General features: G+C 37.4%; 1 protein-coding gene and 2 long non-coding RNA genes across 4 annotated transcripts; 2 read left to right on the plus strand and 1 right to left on the minus strand.

The window, feature by feature from the left end:
* Positions 1 to 1,126: 1,126 nt before the first annotated feature.
* rbbp5 (retinoblastoma binding protein 5) lies at positions 1,127 to 18,786 on the minus strand. Of its 2 annotated transcripts, none has more exons than XM_052124305.1 (14): positions 18,646 to 18,786; positions 18,325 to 18,350; positions 18,024 to 18,196; positions 17,792 to 17,932; positions 15,226 to 15,388; positions 15,038 to 15,147; positions 14,825 to 14,944; positions 14,554 to 14,707; positions 14,104 to 14,175; positions 6,788 to 6,905; positions 6,568 to 6,637; positions 6,111 to 6,355; positions 5,076 to 5,153; positions 1,127 to 1,903 (listed from the first exon to the last, which is right to left on the minus strand). In XM_052124305.1, exons 1-14 carry the CDS (start codon positions 18,662 to 18,664, stop codon positions 1,851 to 1,853), a joined length of 1,542 nt encoding a protein of 513 aa, XP_051980265.1. In that variant the 5' UTR covers positions 18,665 to 18,786; the 3' UTR covers positions 1,127 to 1,850. The 2 variants fall into 2 exon arrangements, with proteins under 2 accessions (XP_051980265.1, XP_051980264.1); XM_052124304.1 differs by having other exon boundaries at positions 4,995 to 5,153.
* Positions 7,471 to 9,263, plus strand: LOC127641345 (uncharacterized). Its single transcript, XR_007970158.1, has 3 exons — positions 7,471 to 7,572; positions 8,834 to 8,894; positions 9,129 to 9,263. It is a non-coding gene; the product is annotated as an uncharacterized LOC127641345 (long non-coding RNA).
* LOC127641344 (uncharacterized) lies at positions 12,679 to 13,267 on the plus strand. Its single transcript, XR_007970157.1, has 3 exons — positions 12,679 to 12,732; positions 12,912 to 13,050; positions 13,172 to 13,267. It is a non-coding gene; the product is annotated as an uncharacterized LOC127641344 (long non-coding RNA).
* Positions 18,787 to 19,417: the final 631 nt, after the last annotated feature.

Here is a 19,417-nt window from a genome sequence, read left to right on the forward strand (position 1 = left end):
AGTGTGTGCGTGTGTGAGTGAGTGTGTGTGTGAATTTGTGTGTGTGTGTGTGTGTGTGTGTGAATTTGTGTGTGTGTGTGAGTGAGTGAGTGTGAATATGTGTGTGTGTGTGTGAGTGTAAAAAACAAGTGTCATAATATAAACAAACTGGCATTTAACGGGTTAAAGTCCTGAAAATGAATGAATATTTGGCAGTTTTTTGACGTGGATATTTTTGGCAGGGGTTTTCACACGTTTTAATCCCAAGGACCCCCAAATGTGATGATGCTGGGGACCCCCTTGCTTAAAATATAAAGGCAACTATGTATTTTTGTGCAAATAATATTATATAAAGACATATTACAATAAACGTACATCTGGAATGATGTTTCAATAACACATTTTTTTTTATTATTTATTATTAGTTAACTCACTATAGCCAAAAATAATTCTCACAATTAACAATTTCCTGTTTGTTTTTTTGTATTTATGAAAGCGACGTAAAAAATATGTAACTATTTACAACAAGATCATTCTTACACAATTTATTAACCTAAAGATATTAGTAACCAAATCTGCATATAGTTTTGTGATAAACTGTAGAAGACACGAGTGTGTTTGTGTTGTGCTGCTCTTCATGTTTAACTTCACATTACTGGCGCATAATGCCGCGAATAAAGATACTGTCCAGTGTTTCCACAGACGCTTAAAGGACCTCTGAGGAACTTTGTTTACATGGATGCTCAAGGATTAATTCATGTTTATCTTCTTCTTAAAGAGGACATACAGAGTACAATCCTGTTTGTGTAGCATTACATGTTGTCCAGTAAAAATATTAAAGCATCCATAAACTTGCTGTTTAACAGAAATGCATAATTAGTATTTAACACAATCACAGATTTCATATCATTACTCCACCTGAGCAGTTCACAAGGTCCCTCAAGCGTTTGTTTCTCAGTTTGTCTGATTTAATCTGTGAACTTTAAATGTTCCTAAAACACAAAATGGAAACCGACAATAGAAAAGAGCAAAATGGAACCGAATTAGAGAAAAACGTCTTTCTGGAGCGCATTGAAGGTCATTGGCGACACCTGCCGGTCAGACACGGTCAGTGCACGACACAAAAACCATCAGAATCGTATTTGCGTCTCATCATCAGCAGATTCGTTTTATTTCACGCTGTAAACATTTATAAATCAGTATCTTCCATCTTTTGTTTCAGTTAAATATCTAAACACCCTTAAAACAAGATCCAGAGATTTACTTGAGAATATATCTTGATTTAAGCTTTTTTTTCATTCTCTCTCTCATTTGTTTTTATAAAATTACAAAATTCAGTGCGGTTTATGCTTTAAAAAGAACAAACAAGCAAGTCAAATAATATATGGTCTGAACAAGTCTTGTTATCGTACACAATTTTACTTGTCAAGTAAATGTCACAGATATTTTTACATGGAAAACAAGACAGAAAACCTGATTAGGAAAATAATTTCTTAGCAATGCAGCTTAAAAAACACATTTGCGCCAAAAAAAAAAAAAAACGGCATTCTCAAAAAAACAAACTGGTTTAATATGAATACAAAAAAACATCATCTGTCCAGAAGTATCACTGAAAACAAACTATATGAGTATGATACAGCTATTACTGTTACACGACGACAGATCATTCTACACTACAAGAAATACATGCATCCCTCTCTATCGCTCTCTTTCTCTCTACATGAGGAATGGATCATTTGGGCTTCAAACGGCAGCATCGTTGAGCTGTAACGTCCATCGGTAATAATGCAACACAAACACAGTCTTTACAGGCCATAAAAAGAGTGGCGATATTCATCCACACAGACAGGGGGCGCCGTTTCCCTTCAGCTTCAGTCCAAACCCTGAACTTCATGCTGCTTGTACGACGACGAGACGAGATTTCCTGAAAAACATTATTTAAATTGTTAAATTAAACAGAATTCACATCTTATGAGAAAAAAATGACGTAAAGTCGAAACGGAATGCATCAAAATGAATAATTTTCACAGCTTAAACAATATAATTAAACATGAATTTATAGTTTATAAAATAACGATAAACTGTTGCATTGTTCAAGTCAACGTAAACACCTATTCACACCAAGAACGACGCGACAACACAATTCGTCAGTTTGAGAAAAGTTCACATAACTAATTTCAAGCGAAACGAAATGAGTGAAAATCGAAAATGAAATCCTTTTTTATTCAGGACCAGTTCCAGAGTAAAAAAACAAACAAAAAATGACGTTTTCCGTAACCAGTTCTTAAATGTCTGTATTTTTCAGTCAATGTGAACGGAAAATTGTACTAGAATATTCTAACCATGTTTAATGCTTCCTCAAAAAACGTCTTAAGAAGTACTAAAACAACTGTTATTGGAATAGTTAAAGAACTAAAATTATTTAACGTTAATAATGAAAAAGTTAATAAATTATTATTCATTATTACTATTATTAAAGTGGAATCGAAACCAGAATTTTTCATATGATTCAACATTTACTTGCATTTAAACGTAACATACAGCCAATTGTTAAATTGTAACATATATTTTTGCTCAACTACACGTCAGAAAAACACGTTGCTTTATTGAAGAACGCATTTTTTCCATTTTAGTTTCTCACGGTTGAAATTCACAACAGTGCGCCTCATTCATGAAACACGAGCAGATCACATTTTGGTTTAAATTGTTCGCTAAACCGTTCTGACGTAAATTCGCAGATTAAAGTTTTCGTATTTTCAAAACGTTTGTCGTTACGAACAAAATGTACATCTGCTGCCGACCACGTGTCAATCAAAGACATCCGAACATGTGGTGTTCTTTCTAAGTTATGATGAAGAGAAATTAAATAAGTGAAATAATTAAAGGAGTGAAAACGTTTTAAACCTTAAAGCATTTCTTTGGTGCTTGCATTTATTCCTTCAGAGTAAATTTTATTCCAACTCTGATTCATACATTTGATATCGTTTCTCCAGCAGTTTTGCATCACATGGTGCGAATCCTTCGTGGAAAGACGCAGTTTATGTTTGATTTGATTTATGTAAAAAGACATAAGAAGGAGAGTTTCTTCATTTGATATGATCTCTATAACTTCAAGCAAGTGTTTGCTAAATCCATATTTAACAATGCGAATGCAATCCATTAAAACTTTTATAACTTTTCGCATTGATGTTAAAAGCTACCTGTTCTCATTTACTAGCGATTCTAAAGACTTCCTTATATGGTGTTTTCATGGGCGTGGATTATGATAATTATGAGTGAATGTACACACGGCCACTATTTACGAATGTTCACCAACATATCTGGCGCGGTACGAAGCATTCGTGGATCCGGTAGGAAGTTTTCATGAAGGTTAATTTTAAGTTCAAATTACTCTGAACTGACTCCTATATTTACGAAAGTTACATGAATGAGGCCCAATGCGAGTAGGCCTATAAGTTGAAGTGTGTAATTTAGAGATCTTTCTCGTGTCCCGGTGTAATATGCAGAATCAACCATAAGACAATTGAAAAAAAAAAAAGCTTTAAAAAAAGCTTAAATTGAAGTAACAGTGAATAGAGTTAGGCTGATATATATCGGTTTTACTGATTAATCGGTGCCGATAGTTTCTTTTTGGAACTATCAGTTATCGGCAAAAATGTCACTAGTTTCCGATATGGGGTCATTTCAAAATAAGAGTCCCTTTCATGTGATTTGGGCTTGTTTATAGTTATTTGTCCTGCGTTATTCACCAAATCTTGATTTCTTCTGATATTTATTTGAATTTTAATTGAAAAAAAATATATTCATTTTGGACTTTCTATAAATAGATTTGAAAAACTATCGTTCATTTAATCGGTAATCGCTCTTTCCCCACCAGCTTCGGTATCTGCAAAATCCACTAATGGTCAACCTCTAACAGTGAGACATTTACAATTAGTGTTCGACCGATAGGGGTTCTTCAATGGCCGATGCTGATACCGATATCTAGAGTGCAGGACGGCCGATATAAATGCTGATAAACAGAACACAATTTAACAACAGCAAATCAGAGGTGCACAACATTTTTTAAATGAAATAAACACTTATTTACTCAAATTTGCATATACGTGAAGAAAAAATATTTTTTCTGACACAAGGGTAGGTTAACACTTCTGTTAATCGGCCAAGTGAACACGGTTATCGGTCAATGCCAATGATCACATAAAGGCCAAATATCGGCTAATTAATCGGCCAGGCCGATATATCGGTATATCACTATTTACAAGCGAACACAGTTAACGGCCAATGTCAAGAATCACATAATGGCCAAATATCGTCCGATTAATCGGACTGGCCGATATATTCGTCTATCACTATTTACAATGGAATTGAATGGGGCCAATTTTTGGAGGGTTTAAAAAGGCAGAAATGTGAAGCTTATAATTTTATAAACGCACTTACATGAATTATCTATAAAAATATGTGTATTATTTCAGCTGTAAAAATTTCGATTTCTAATTTCTACGTTTTTACAGATGGTTAACAACACCGAAGTTGTAAAATTGTCTATAACTCTACACAGATGTGGTTAGTAAGTGATTTTAACACAGTAAAATCATGTAAACACACATTGTTTCCATCTTGTGGCTATACTTTTGAAACAGTTTACGGATTGGCCCCATTCACTTCCATTGTAAGTGTCTCACTGTCGATTGAATTTAACTTATCTTCCTTTAAAAACAATATTTTAGCAATTCTATTCAGTGATGCTAGCGTAGCAGAAAAGACACACTTCAGCTTGTTCATTAAGTCATATGATGATATGTACACATGAGCACACAAACACACGTGTTATTATCTGGTCTTGCAGCAAGGGGCAGCGCAGGGACAGAGCAGGAAGGACAGGAAGGCAAGCAGGAAGTAGATTTAGCCAATCACAGCTGAGCTCAACACCTGCATTAAACCCCGAACCACACAGGGACAAACTGAGTGCAGGGCAAGCGTTTCAGGGTCAAAGGTCGCACTGAGGTTCTTACCTGGCACACCGAACCCCTCCGCTCTGTCCCTGTCTCTGTCTTGGTAGAGTTTGGGTCTGAATGCAGAATCTTTCTCTTTACCTTTAGATCCCTTCGGGCGCCCGGCTGCCTTCTTCTTCGACTTACTGTCGCCCTTCACGCCCAGCAACGGATGCACCTCTGAGAAACAGACAGATATTAAGAGTATTCTGGGTTATTTACAGTTTAGCATGAGGCAAGTGTGCAGCACTGCGAATAAACATTTAAAATACACAACTATCACACCGTTTTCATACCATTTGTTTTGAAAGTATAAACATTACACCTGTTAGCATTAAACTGGGGTGATAAAATCAAACGATCCAAACTTTCACCTCAAAAATCACAACAAATGTAATAAAAAACTAACTTATTTTTCTGATTTGACATTATATATCTCTTGGTGTAAATAAAGTAGCTCAGAAAACACTTTTGTTTTGTTCTCAATCATGTCGACTGTATCAGAGAAACATTTAGTGTTGATACGACAAAGCAATGAAAAGTTACAACATTACAAATATAATGCATCATAGTGTCCAAAAACATCTCCAAACAAATAAAAGATAATAATTGTACATAAGAACTAATTACACATGCAAACACAACAATGACTAAAGGTTTGCATAGCATGCAGACATGATTTTAGTCATGAGATTTCACAGAATGAGTTTCATTCTGTGTCATTTGAGTCATCATTGAGTCTGTGTCGTGTATTTGGTGCCATCTCCTGGTGGCCATATGTAACATTGTGCTTCATGTGGATTATCTAATGATCTATACATCTGATTATCTTGTGTGTGGACTCGATTGACAGAGAATCACAGACTCTAAATAATCATATGTGAGATTTTATGTGCCGTTTATGTTTTGTGAAGTTATAAGCTGAAAAAGTGGCATAAAAGCAACACCAACATAATAGTCAAAGACATATATTTAGCAGTTCGCTAAATATATTAATATATACTTAGTATATTAATTAGTAGCATTAATATAGCTACTAATTAAACAGTATGAATCGTAATTATTTTCTGTGTCACGGAGATTAAGTTGAATTTAACTTCTTTAATGAGTAAAACCAGTCTGATTAACGAATCTCACCGTCACTCGGAACGCCCTGCAGTTCGATGGTGGTGGTCCGGATCTTCTTCTTGGGCGGACCTCCATCAGCAGACGGTTGTCTTTGTTTTTTATCTCCAGTGTTGCTGTGAATTGCCCCATCTTCAGCAGTGGCGTTTTGACCCGCGGCGTCCGGTGGTGGTCCGAACGGATTCTCCTCTGGGTCTTCGACCTCCGGAGCGATGGGAAGATATAGTAGCGCTTTATAATCCTCCAGCTCTTCATCACTACCGCACAAACACAAACATACTGTTACAGTTTAATGAACTTACTTCAGTGACAATTAACAACAAAACAAGATTCACATAACTATATATATAAAATATATGACCCTGTTAAATTATTACTTTGATCAGAGTCTGACTGCATTTTAGCTTCCTGATCGATGCGATTCGCCGGGATATGTGACACGTCTTTGATGCGTTTGAATCACACTGACCTGCTGCAGAACGCTATGATGGGATCAACTGTAGTGACGTCCACCTCCTCGTCTTCAGCTGCATCAGCTCCTGATACACACACAACAAACCCGGATATAATTATCAGATGAAAACTCTCAGGGCCAGAATCACCTTCTCTACTCTCCTAACAGGATATCAGATATCAGCGGAATCATTATTTGACCTGGTCGATATATGATGATTATTATTAGTTCTTACCGGTCTGTTCTGGTTCACTCTTGTCTTCATCTTCAATATCAAACTCTGACTCTCTCTCTTCATACTCCACATTCTCATCCAGCTCCTTGAAATCAGGAGCAAACGCACTCCAGTTCTCCTACACACACACACACACACACAACACACACACACAACAGACATTACATCAGTATTTACAAATGTTTATCATGACAACAGCAACTGAGCAGAGCAGGTTGTGTTTGTGGGATGTGTGTAGTTTGTGTACTGTGTGTAGTTAATGAACTTTGTGAAATGATGTACTATGAGTAGTTTATGTAGTTTGTGTTGTTAATGTAGATATAAGCTGAGTAGTTTGTTATGTTTGTGCAGTAAAGTACTAGGTGAAGTTTATGTACTGTGTAGTTATGTACTAGGTGTAGTTTGAGTAGTTATGCAGTAGGTGTAGTTTGAGTAGTTATGCAGTAGGTGTAGTTTGAGTAGTTATGCAGTAGGTGTAGTTTGAGTATGCAGTAGGTGTAGTTTCAGTAGTTATGCAGTAGGTGTAGTTTGAGTAGTTATGCAGTAGGTGTAGTTTGAGTGTAGTTTCGAGTAGTTATGCAGTAGGTGTAGTTTGAGTAGTTATGCAGTAGGTGTAGTTTGAGTAGTTATGCAGTAGGTGTAGTTTGAGTAGTTTTAGTAGTTATGCAGTAGGTGTAGTTTGAGTAGTTATGCAGTAGGTGTAGTTTGAGTAGTTTTAGTAGTTATGCAGTAGGTGTAGTTTGAGTAGTTATGCAGTAGGTGTAGTTTGAGTAGTTATGCAGTAGGTGTAGTTTGAGTAGTTATGCAGTAGGTGTAGTTTGAGTAGTTATGTACTAGGTGTAGTTTGAGTAGTTATGCAGTAGGTGTAGTTTGAGTAGTTTTAGTAGTTATGCAGTAGGTGTAGTTTTAGTAGTTATGCAGTAGGTGTAGTTTGAGTAGTTATGCAGTAGGTGTAGTTTGAGTAGTTATGTACTAGGTGTAGTTTGAGTAGTTATGCAGTAGGTGTAGTTTGAGTAGTTATGCAGTAGGTGTAGTTTGAGTAGTTATGCAGTAGGTGTAGTTTGAGTAGTTATGCAGTAGGTGTAGTTTGTGTAGTTATGCAGTAGGTGTAGTTTGAGTAGTTATGCAGTAGGTGTAGTTTGTGTAGTTATGCAGTAGGTGTAGTTTGAGTAGTTATGCAGTAGGTGTAGTTTGTGTAGTTTTAGTAGTTATGCAGTAAGTGTAGTTTCAGTAGTTATGCAGTAGGTGTAGTTTGTGTAGTTTTAGTAGTTATGCAGTAGGTGTAGTTTCAGTAGTTATGCAGTAGGTGTAGTTTCAGTAGTTATGCAGTAGGTGTAGTTTGTGTAGTTTTAGTAGTTATGCAGTAGGTGTAGTTTGAGTAGTTATGCAGTAGGTGTAGTTTGAGTAGTTTTAGTAGTTATGCAGTAGGTGTAGTTTGAGTAGTTATGCAGTAGGTGTAGTTTGTGTAGTTTTAGTAGTTATGCAGTAGGTGTAGTTTGAGTAGTTTGAGTAGTTATGTACTAGGTATAGTTTATGTATTAGGTGTAGTTTGAGTAGTTATGCAGTAGGTGTAGTTTGAGTAGTTATGTACTAGGTGTAGTTTGTGTAGTTATGCAGTAGGTGTAGTTTGAGTAGTTATGCAGTAGGTGTAGTTTCAGTAGTTATGCAGTAGGTGTAGTTTGAGTAGTTATGCAGTAGGTGTAGTTTGACTAGTTATGCAGTAGGTGTAGTTTGAGTAGTTATGCAGTAGGTGTAGTTTGAGTAGTTATGCAGTAGGTGTAGTTTGACTAGTTATGCAGTAGGTGTAGTTTGAGTAGTTTTAGTAGTTATGCAGTAGGTGTAGTTTCAGTAGTTATGCAGTAGGTGTAGTTTGCTTAGTTTTAGTAGTTATGCAGTAGGTGTAGTTTGAGTAGTTATGCAGTAGGTGTAGTTTGAGTAGTTATGCAGTAGGTGTAGTTTGAGTAGTTTTAGTAGTTATGCAGTAGGTGTAGTTTGAGTAGTTATGCAGTAGGTGTAGTTTGTGTAGTTTTAGTAGTTATGCAGTAGGTGTAGTTTGAGTAGTTTTGCAGTAGGTGTAGTTTGAGTAGTTTTAGTAGTTATGCAGTAGGTGTAGTTTGAGTAGTTATGCAGTAGGTGTAGTTTGAGTAGTTATGCAGTAGGTGTAGTTTGAGTAGTTATGTACTAGGTGTAGTTTGAGTAGTTATGCAGTAGGTGTAGTTTTAGTAGTTATGCAGTAGGTGTAGTTTGAGTAGTTATGCAGTAGGTGTAGTTTGAGTAGTTATGTACTAGGTGTAGTTTGAGTAGTTATGCAGTAGGTGTAGTTTGTGTAGTTATGCAGTAGGTGTAGTTTGAGTAGTTATGCAGTAGGTGTAGTTTGACTAGTTATGCAGTAGGTGTAGTTTGAGTAGTTTTAGTAGTTATGCAGTAGGTGTAGTTTCAGTAGTTATGCAGTAGGTGTAGTTTGCTTAGTTTTAGTAGTTATGCAGTAGGTGTAGTTTGAGTAGTTATGCAGTAGGTGTAGTTTGAGTAGTTTTAGTAGTTATGCAGTAGGTGTAGTTTGAGTAGTTATGCAGTAGGTGTAGTTTGTGTAGTTTTAGTAGTTATGCAGTAGGTGTAGTTTGAGTAGTTATGCAGTAGGTGTAGTTTGAGTAGTTTTAGTAGTTATGCAGCAGGTGTAGTTTGAGTAGTTAGCAGCAGGTGTAGCTTGTGTAGTTATGCAGCAGGTGTAGCTTGAGTAGTTATGCACTAGGTGTAGTTTGAGTAGTTATGCAGTAGGTGTAGCTTGAGTAGTCTTAGTAGTTATGCAGCAGGTGTAGCTTTAGTAGTTATGCAGCAGGTGTAGCTTGAGTAGTTATGCAGCAGGTGTAGTTTGAGTAGTTATGTACCAGGTGTAGCTTGAGTAGTTATGCAGCAGGTGTAGCTTGTGTAGTTATGCAGCAGGTGTAGTTTGTGTAGTTATGCAGCAGGTGTAGCTTGAGTAGTTATGCAGCAGGTGTAGCTTGAGTAGTTATGCAGCAGGTGTAGTTTGAGTAGTTATGCAGCAGGTGTAGTTTGAGTAGTTATGCAGCAGGTGTAGCTTGTGTAGTTAGAGTAGTTATGCAGTAGGTGTAGTTTGAGTAGTTATGCAGTAGGTGTAGTTTGTGTAGTTTTAGTAGTTATGCAGTAAGTGTAGTTTCAGTAGTTATGCAGTAGGTGTAGTTTGTGTAGTTTTAGTAGTTATGCAGTAGGTGTAGTTTCAGTAGTTATGCAGTAGGTGTAGTTTCAGTAGTTATGCAGTAGGTGTAGTTTGTGTAGTTTTAGTAGTTATGCAGTAGGTGTAGTTTGAGTAGTTATGCAGTAGGTGTAGTTTGAGTAGTTTTAGTAGTTATGCAGTAGGTGTAGTTTGAGTAGTTATGCAGTAGGTGTAGTTTGTGTAGTTTTAGTAGTTATGCAGTAGGTGTAGTTTGAGTAGTTATGTACTAGGTATAGTTTATGTATTAGGTGTAGTTTGAGTAGTTATGCAGTAGGTGTAGTTTGAGTAGTTATGTACTAGGTGTAGTTTGTGTAGTTATGCAGTAGGTGTAGTTTGAGTAGTTATGCAGTAGGTGTAGTTTCAGTAGTTATGCAGTAGGTGTAGTTTGAGTAGTTATGCAGTAGGTGTAGTTTGACTAGTTATGCAGTAGGTGTAGTTTGACTAGTTATGCAGTAGGTGTAGTTTGAGTAGTTATGCAGTAGGTGTAGTTTGAGTAGTTATGCAGTAGGTGTAGTTTGACTAGTTATGCAGTAGGTGTAGTTTGAGTAGTTTTAGTAGTTATGCAGTAGGTGTAGTTTCAGTAGTTATGCAGTAGGTGTAGTTTGGTAGTTTAGTAGTTATGCAGTAGGTGTAGTTTGAGTAGTTATGCAGTAGGTGTAGTTTGAGTAGTTATGCAGTAGGTGTAGTTTGAGTAGTTTTAGTAGTTATGCAGTAGGTGTAGTTTGAGTAGTTATGCAGTAGGTGTAGTTTGTGTAGTTTTAGTAGTTATGCAGTAGGTGTAGTTTGAGTAGTTATGCAGTAGGTGTAGTTTGAGTAGTTTTAGTAGTTATGCAGTAGGTGTAGTTTGAGTAGTTATGCAGTAGGTGTAGTTTGAGTAGTTATGCAGTAGGTGTAGTTTGAGTAGTTATGTACTAGGTGTAGTTTGAGTAGTTTTAGTAGTTATGCAGTAGGTGTAGTTTTAGTAGTTATGCAGTAGGTGTAGTTTGAGTAGTTATGCAGTAGGTGTAGTTTGAGTAGTTATGTACTAGGTGTAGTTTGAGTAGTTATGCAGTAGGTGTAGTTTGTGTAGTTATGCAGTAGGTGTAGTTTGAGTAGTTATGCAGTAGGTGTAGTTTGAGTAGTTATGCAGTAGGTGTAGTTTGAGTAGTTATGCAGTAGGTGTAGTTTGATGTAGTTATGCAGTAGGTGTAGTTTGAGTAGTTATGCAGTAGGTGTAGTTTGTAGTAGTTAGTGTAGTTATGCAGTAGGTGTAGTTTGAGCAGTTATGCAGCAGGTGTAGTTTGAGTAGTTATGCAGCAGGTGTAGTTTGTGTAGTTATGCAGTAGGTGTAGTTTGAGTAGTTATGCAGTAGGTGTAGTTTGAGTAGTTATGCAGTAGGTGTAGTTTGAGTAGTTATGCAGTAGGTGTAGTTTGAGTAGTTATGCAGTAGGTGTAGTTTGAGTAGTTATGCAGTAGGTGTAGTTTGTGTAGTTATGCAGTAGGTGTAGTTATGCAGTAGGTGTAGTTTGAGTAGTTATGCAGTAGGTGTAGTTTGAGTAGTTATGCAGTAGGTGTAGTTTGAGTAGTTTTAGTAGTTATGCAGTAAGTGTAGTTTCAGTAGTTATGCAGTAGGTGTAGTTTGATGTAGTTATAGCAGTAGTTATGCAGTTAGGTGTAGTTTGAGTAGTTATGCAGTAGGTGTAGTTTGAGTAGTTATGCAGTAGGTGTAGTTTGAGTAGTTATGCAGTAGGTGTAGTTTGAGTAGTTATGCAGTAGGTGTAGTTTGAGTAGTTATGCAGTAGGTGTAGTTTGAGTAGTTATGTAGTAGGTGTAGTTGCAGTAGGTGTAGTTTGAGTAGTTATGCAGTAGGTGTAGTTTGAGTAGTTATGCAGTAGGTGTAGTTTGTGTAGTTTGAGTAGTTATGCAGTAGGTGTAGTTTGAGTAGTTATGCAGTAGGTGTAGTTTGAGTAGTTATGCAGTAGGTGTAGTTTGAGTAGTTATGCAGTAGGTGTAGTTTGTGTAGTTTAGTAGTTGCAGTAGGTGTAGTTTGAGTAGTTATGCAGTAGGTGTAGTTTGAGTAGTTATGCAGTAGGTGTAGTTTGAGTAGTTATGCACTAGGTGTAGTTTGAGTAGTTATGCAGTAGGTGTAGTTTGAGTAGTTATGCAGTAGGTGTAGTTTGAGTAGTTATGCAGTAGGTGTAGTTTGAGTAGTTATGCAGTAGGTGTAGTTTGAGTAGTTATGTACTAGGTGTAGTTTGAGTAGTTATGCAGTAGGTGTAGTTTGAGTAGTTATGCAGTAGGTGTAGTTTGAGTAGTTATGCAGTAGGTGTAGTTTGAGTAGTTATGTACTAGGTGTAGTTTGAGTAGTTATGCAGTAGGTGTAGTTTGAGTAGTTATGTACTAGGTGTAGTTTGAGTAGTTATGCAGTAGGTGTAGTTTGAGTAGTTATGTACTAGGTGTAGTTTGAGTAGTTATGCAGTAGGTGTAGTTTGTGTAGTTTTAGTAGTTATGCAGTAGGTGTAGTTTGAGTAGTTATGCAGTAGGTGTAGTTTGTGTAGTTTTAGTAGTTATGCAGTAGGTGTAGTTTGTGTAGTTATGCAGTAGGTGTAGTTTCAGTAGTTATGCAGTAGGTGTAGTTTGAGTAGTTATGTACTAGGTGTAGTTATGCAGTAGGTGTAGTTTGAGTAGTTATGTACTAGGTGTAGTTTGAGTAGTTATGTACTAGGTGTAGTTTGTGTAGTTTGAGTAGTTATGCAGGTGTAGTTTGAGTAGTTATGTACTAGGTGTAGTTTGAGTAGTTATGTACTAGGTGTAGTTTGAGTAGTTATGCAGTAGGTGTAGTTTGAGTAGTTATGCAGTAGGTGTAGTTTGAGTAGTTATGCAGTAGGTGTAGTTTGAGTAGTTATGCAGTAGGTGTAGTTTCAGTAGTTTTGCAGTAGGTGTAGTTTGAGTAGTTATGTACTAGGTGTAGTTTGAGTAGTTATGCAGTAGGTGTAGTTTGAGTAGTTATGTACTAGGTGTAGTTTGAGTAGTTATGTACTAGGTGTAGTTTGTGTAGTTATGTACTAGGTGTAGTTTGTGTAGTTATGCAGTAGGTGTAGTTTGAGTAGTTATGTACTAGGTGTAGTTTGAGTAGTTATGTACTAGGTGTAGTTTGTGTAGTTATGCAGTAGGTGTAGTTTGAGTAGTTATGCAGTAGGTGTAGTTTGAGTAGTTATGTACTAGGTGTAGTTTGAGTAGTTATGCAGTAGGTGTAGTTTGAGTAGTTATGCAATAGGTGTAGTTTGAGTAGTTATGCAGTAGGTGTAGTTTGAGTAGTTATGTACTAGGTGTAGTTTGAGTAGTTATGCAATAGGTGTAGTTTGAGTAGTTATGCAGTAGGTGTAGTTTGAGGAGTTATCTACTAGGTATAGTTTATGTAGTTTGAGTAGTTATCTACTAGGTATAGTTTATGTAGTTTGAGTAGTTATGCAGTAGGTGTAGTTTGAGGAGTTATCTACTAGGTATAGTTTATGTAGTTTGAGTAGTTATGCAGTAGGTGTAGTTTGAGTAGTTATGTAATAGGTGTAGTTTGAGGAGTTATCTACTAGGTATAGTTTATGTAGTTTGAGTAGTTATCTACTAGGTATAGTTTATGTAGTTTGAGTAGTTATGCAGTAGGTGTAGTTTGAGTAGTTATGCAGTAGGTGTAGTTTATGTATTAGGTGTAGTTTATGTAGTTTGAGTAGTTAGGTACTAGGTGTAGTTTGAGTAGTTATTTACTAGGTATAGTTTATGTAGTTTGAGTAGTTATGCAGTAGGTGTAGTTTATGTATTAGGTGTAGTTTGAGTAGTTATGCAGTAGGTGTAGTTTGAGTAGTTTGTGTAGTTATGCAGTAGGTGTAGTTTGAGCAGTTATGCAGTAGGTGTAGTTTGAGCAGTTATGCAGCAGGTGTAGTTTGTGTAGTTATGCAGTAGGTGTAGTTTGAGTAGTTATGCAGTAGGTGTAGTTTGAGTAGTTTGAGTAGTTATGCAGTAGGTGTAGTTAATGTAGTTTGTTGAATTATGTTCTGTGTGCAGTTAATGAAGTTTGTGTAGTTCATTTAATTTGTGTATTTTTCCTCACCACTTGGTTCTGGGCCCATATAGACACAACTCCACTGGAGATAGATGCAATGATCGGCCGCACAGGGTGCCACTGAACACAAATATAATGTGACATATACACAATATATATTAAGTCCAGCATGAACATAAAAACATAGTGACATACAAACCGATCTTCAAAGTTGAGTAATTAGACACCAATCATGTGTTTATATGGACACTAGAAACAGTCCTTCAATAGTATAACTGACAGATATTCAACAAATAAATACATTCAATATCTAGAACTTATCATTGAACACATCTATCAGGGTCCTCACAAGCAAAGAGATTCAGTATAATAATATGTAAGGTGAAAGTGCTGTTCCGGTGCTTGAATGGGGATTCATTTATAACCTTAAATTCTCGAATATGATGTAAGAAAATAAGAATAAGAGCATCTCGAGTCCTCTCTCTATATCTGACCCACCGCTACATCAAGCAGCAGTTCTCCTCGCGTGCCGTGAAGGATCTTCACCAGGTTTCCGATGCTTTTCTCCCAGATATACAGCGCATGCTGCCGCGCCGATCCCGCTACGATATACTCGCCATCACCAGAGAAACAACAGCGCTTCCACGGCGTCCTGCAGGAGAGAGCGAAACGCCTCAGACCTCAATAAACCACACAAACACTTAAACGCGGTGTAAACCTGACATTTGGATCGCAAGCGTTCTGGAGCCCATTTACACCTGCGTGTCACCTGTTCACAAGGTCCTGTAGTTTCTGCATGGGTTCAGGCTCTCCGTCCCGGCCGCAGGTGAGAATCTCTCGGCCGTCGTACACGCGAATGATTCGGTCTGCTGTGTTTATTAGGAAACAACTGCAGGAGAGATTTTACTTGTCTTGGTCAACGATATTCAAAAACCTTTTCAAACATATTTATTGCTCTGAATATGAATCACTGATCTCTGACCTCCCCTTCCGTGCAAACTCGATAGATTTGATGGCTGTGGTGTTACTGGTTCCCGTCGTCACTCGAAATGACGCCACAAGATCCTGTTTGTCTGTGTTCAACACCAGAATCTACAAATGCATGGACATCGAGTCAAACACTTTGGACTGTCAATTACACACTCTGTCCAGAAGAACTTGACCTCTGACCTTTCCCTTGGCATTGCCGGTGTAGATGTATTCACCGCGCCGGTCAAACGCCGCCACCACATTCAGATCCGAGTCATCATCCACAGGCAGGACCACGTGTTTGGAGTCGGACAGCGTTAGCAGCACCGGTGCTGACTTCATAGGGCACACTAGAACTTTATCCCTAGAAAACATCACACGATTCCCAACACACTTTACAAATATTTCTTAGAAACATCATGAAGTCAGGAATATCAAGAAGTGACATTGAGTGACATTTTTTACTTTAAGCCCCCAAAAATATCAAACTTACTTTGAACTCAAATTAAAAATGCATTCATCTATTAAAGTATTTGCAGGGTTCAGAGGGTTACTTATGAAAAGTATTTAGCTACAGATTACATGATGTATCCGTTAGATTACTCAAGGTCAGTAATGCAATCTAAACACTTTGGATTACTTTTTCAGTAATGGCAGATTTTTTCACTTGTTTTGACTATAGACATGCCAATAAAGAAAATGCACTTAAATATATATATATATGTTTTTTTTAATGATTTTTAGCTATTTTTACAGAAAAACAATATTTAAATGTACATCTTTGCTTTAATATCAAAGGTCTTACTAGAAAAACAAAGTTATGCTCCAACTCAGCGAGTATTGGCACTATCACACCTGGAGTCATGAGTTTGAATCCAGGGCGTGCTGAGTGACTCCAGTCAGGTCTCCTTAGCAACCAAATTGGGCCGGTTGCTAGGGAGGGTAGAGTCACATGGGGTAACCAAATTGGCCCGGTTGCTAGGGAGGGTAGAGTCACATGGGGTAACCTCCTCGTGGTCGCTATAATGTGGTTCTCGCTCTCGGTGGGGCGTGTGGTGAGTTGTGCGTGGATGCCGCGGAGAATAGCGTGAAGCCTCCACACGCGCTACGTCTCCATGGTAACACACTCAACAAGTCACGTGATAAGATGCGTGGATTGACGGTCTCAGACGTGGAGGCAACTGAGATTCGTCCTCCGCCACCCGGACTGAGGCGAGTCACTACGCCACCTCGAGGACTTGGAGCGCATTGGGAATTGGGCGTTACAAATTGGGGAGAAAAAAACAATCTCCAGTTGATTGGCGCTTGTTCATTATTGCCCTGATGGTAGAAATGGGCTTTTTCAATGCTTTGGCTGTTTTCTTAAAGCCTCTTACCAGTTTGTGAAGCTCAACAACCTCTTTCCGCACTATATCAGAACTATATTCTTTAGTCTAACACACTGTGATGGATGATCAAGGGAATTTGGTCTGTGTGTTACCTCATATTTATACCCCTCTGAAACAGGAAGTCATGGCTGAACAATTTCATCTTCCTTGTCACCCAAGTGCACTAACATTTTTTAAATATGAATGGGAATATACTTAAAAAATATTGTACTCATAATAATTTCTAGGGTGCCAATAATTGTGGATTTTTTTTGTTGTTGTTGTTTTTTGGAGAGAAATATTTAATCATGAGATTTACCCTCTTTCAACTACTTCAATTAAAGGTTAGATGTTTGTGAATACTTTGAATGAAAGGATAATTGAATAGATCTGGACAAAACATGAGAATCAAGTCATTGACCAATATAGAACAATCGAAAGTTAACAAAACTATCTGACCAACTGTAGACGAAGTGCCTGAAAACAATTATTATTTTCAGTTTCCTTCGTTGCCGCTAACGGTGCAAAAATCCAACACTGTACCGTAAAGCTCCTTAAATGAAATGAGAAACGGTATTCCCACAACATCTACAGTTAGATTGTAAACTTGAAGGTGCTGTATGCGATTATAGCCGTTCTGGAACTTTCACGAGAATGAGCCTTTAAATTAGACACGCCCCCTCTTTCCAAAACACGCCCTCCTGCGGTCCCGTTTACACAGTCTAGTCATAGTGGTGGCGATTTTGATTCATCTCAGAGACTCGAGCCTTAAATACGTTGATTCATTAAGATTCATTCGATGATTCGTTCATTGACCATTTCTGCAAGTTACACCTTCGTGCCTGTAGATGCACCAAATGACCGTCTTTTACGTTTTTAACAAGACAACAATACTAACCTAAAAATAAATATGATTTTCAATAATGTCTGTATATCATTGCAATGTGTGGTTATTCATAATTCATCCGGCCCTTTTTTCTTGTTGAACGAGATTGCCGAAATGAACGAACGATATGAAGCTCCTGCTCTCGTTCAGTAGATCTTCAATCATTAACGAGACGTCTCGTTTTGTTCGGACTCAAACGACTGACTCGACTAGACTCATAGACTGTAATGAGTCTTTACAGGCATGGAAAGCAGAAGAGATCATTGGCAACACAAATGAGAGTCATCAGTGAACGAGAAATGTAAGTTAGTGTATGGAGTTCAACGAGAACGATTCGTTCACTTTCACGAACAAACCATCACTACAGTGATGCCACAGAGACATCTCAGTGATAACTTTATGCATACCTTTCCATTAAAACACTTACAGCACCTTTTAAGACATCCGGCTCCAATTTAAAGGTCTTAATTAAACAAAAACTAAAAAAAATATTAAGATTGGCAGAAACACTCACATGTCTCGGGGATGGCACTGCAGTTTGAGGATGGGTGACGGGAATCGGAATCTTTGGTCACAATCTCCTGTCAGGACGTCCCACTGAGAGACGATGTTATCTGTGGAGGCGCTCAGGAGCTTGTGTCCGTCTCTACTCCAGCTGTTCGCGAACAAACAAACATAAACAAGCAAATATAAAAAAAAATCACACAAGAAACAGCCAATGTGACCCCAAAGATGTGTGTTTGTACCTGAGCGAGCAGACGGGATGGATGTGCGCGCTGATAATTTTTGCGATGCCGCGCGTCAGAAAGTCCCAGATGACGATTCGTCCATCATTACAGCCGACGGCCAACAGCGTCCCCCAGCGGTTAAACGTGCAAGTGAGAGCCATACTGATGCAGTCCAGAGTGCCATCGGCCTCCTAAACACATAAACGATATAAAACAGGCACGACCACTGAATATATAATTTACATCAACAAGACACTGGTTTACAAATAATAATAAAAATATAAATATGATAATAATATATTGTAGTGTATTACTGTACCTCTGGATAATTCTGCCCGAAGGTCTCTGACACAGAAACATAGTTCAGATTAATTTCAACTATATTTTATTGCAAAATGGCCAATAAATCCATTCCAACAATCCATTCCAACAACATACATGACAGTTCACATAACAGGACTAAACGGGCTTTAAAATACATAAACATCATTGTGATTCCAGAGAGCAAAACTATCTTATGAGTGAATTTGTTAAAATAATAATAATAACAATAATAATAATCAGCTTTATTGCACGTTTGAATTAATTGTTTATAAACATTAGCACTAGGCTAACACACTCATAAACACTGAGATCTCACCGAGCAACTCCAGATTCATCGCTGATGATTTTCACGTACAATCTCGATGATTAAAGAACAAAGAACTTCAAAAGTAAACGAAAAAACCGCAAAAACTGAAACTAATATCAGCGCGACTGGCGCGGAGATGGACCCCAAAACAAAGCGGCCCGTCAGATCGCCTGAACAAAAACATTATACAACGTAAAATTCAACAATTCATTAAAATACATAATTAAAATGCTTTGCAAAAATTAAGCAATGGTAATAATGAGTTAAATCAAGAAGCCAATTCATCATTATATTGCACTTTTTTTTAAATAGCACTGATTACATAAAAACGTGTAATGTGTTACGTAAACTGTAATTACGCGAAATTACAGTTCACCCAAAAATGCTCATTCTCTCATCATTTATTCACTCTTATGCCATTCCAGATGTGTATGACTTTCTTTCTTCAGCAGAACACGAATATATCAGCTCTATAGATCCATACAATACAAGTGAATGGTGACCAGAACTTTGAATATAAATGTAGCAAAAACGTAATAAAACACCAGTGGTTTCATCCATGTCTTCTGAAGAAATACGATAGGTGTGTGTGAGAAACAGATCAATATTTAAGTCATTTTTTAACTCTCAATGATAAAGATTATGTGAAACTCAAGTGTTCACTTACTGTTGTTTACTCTGCTAATTCATATCTCTTAACAACCTTCGGGACATTTTTGTCTTTTGCATTTTTGTTTTTCGATTATTTTAGCTGCGTTAATTTTGCCAAAGATGTGTATTT

This window comes from Xyrauchen texanus, chromosome 50, assembly GCF_025860055.1.
Source record: "Xyrauchen texanus isolate HMW12.3.18 chromosome 50, RBS_HiC_50CHRs, whole genome shotgun sequence".
NCBI lineage: Eukaryota > Metazoa > Chordata > Actinopteri > Cypriniformes > Catostomidae > Xyrauchen > Xyrauchen texanus.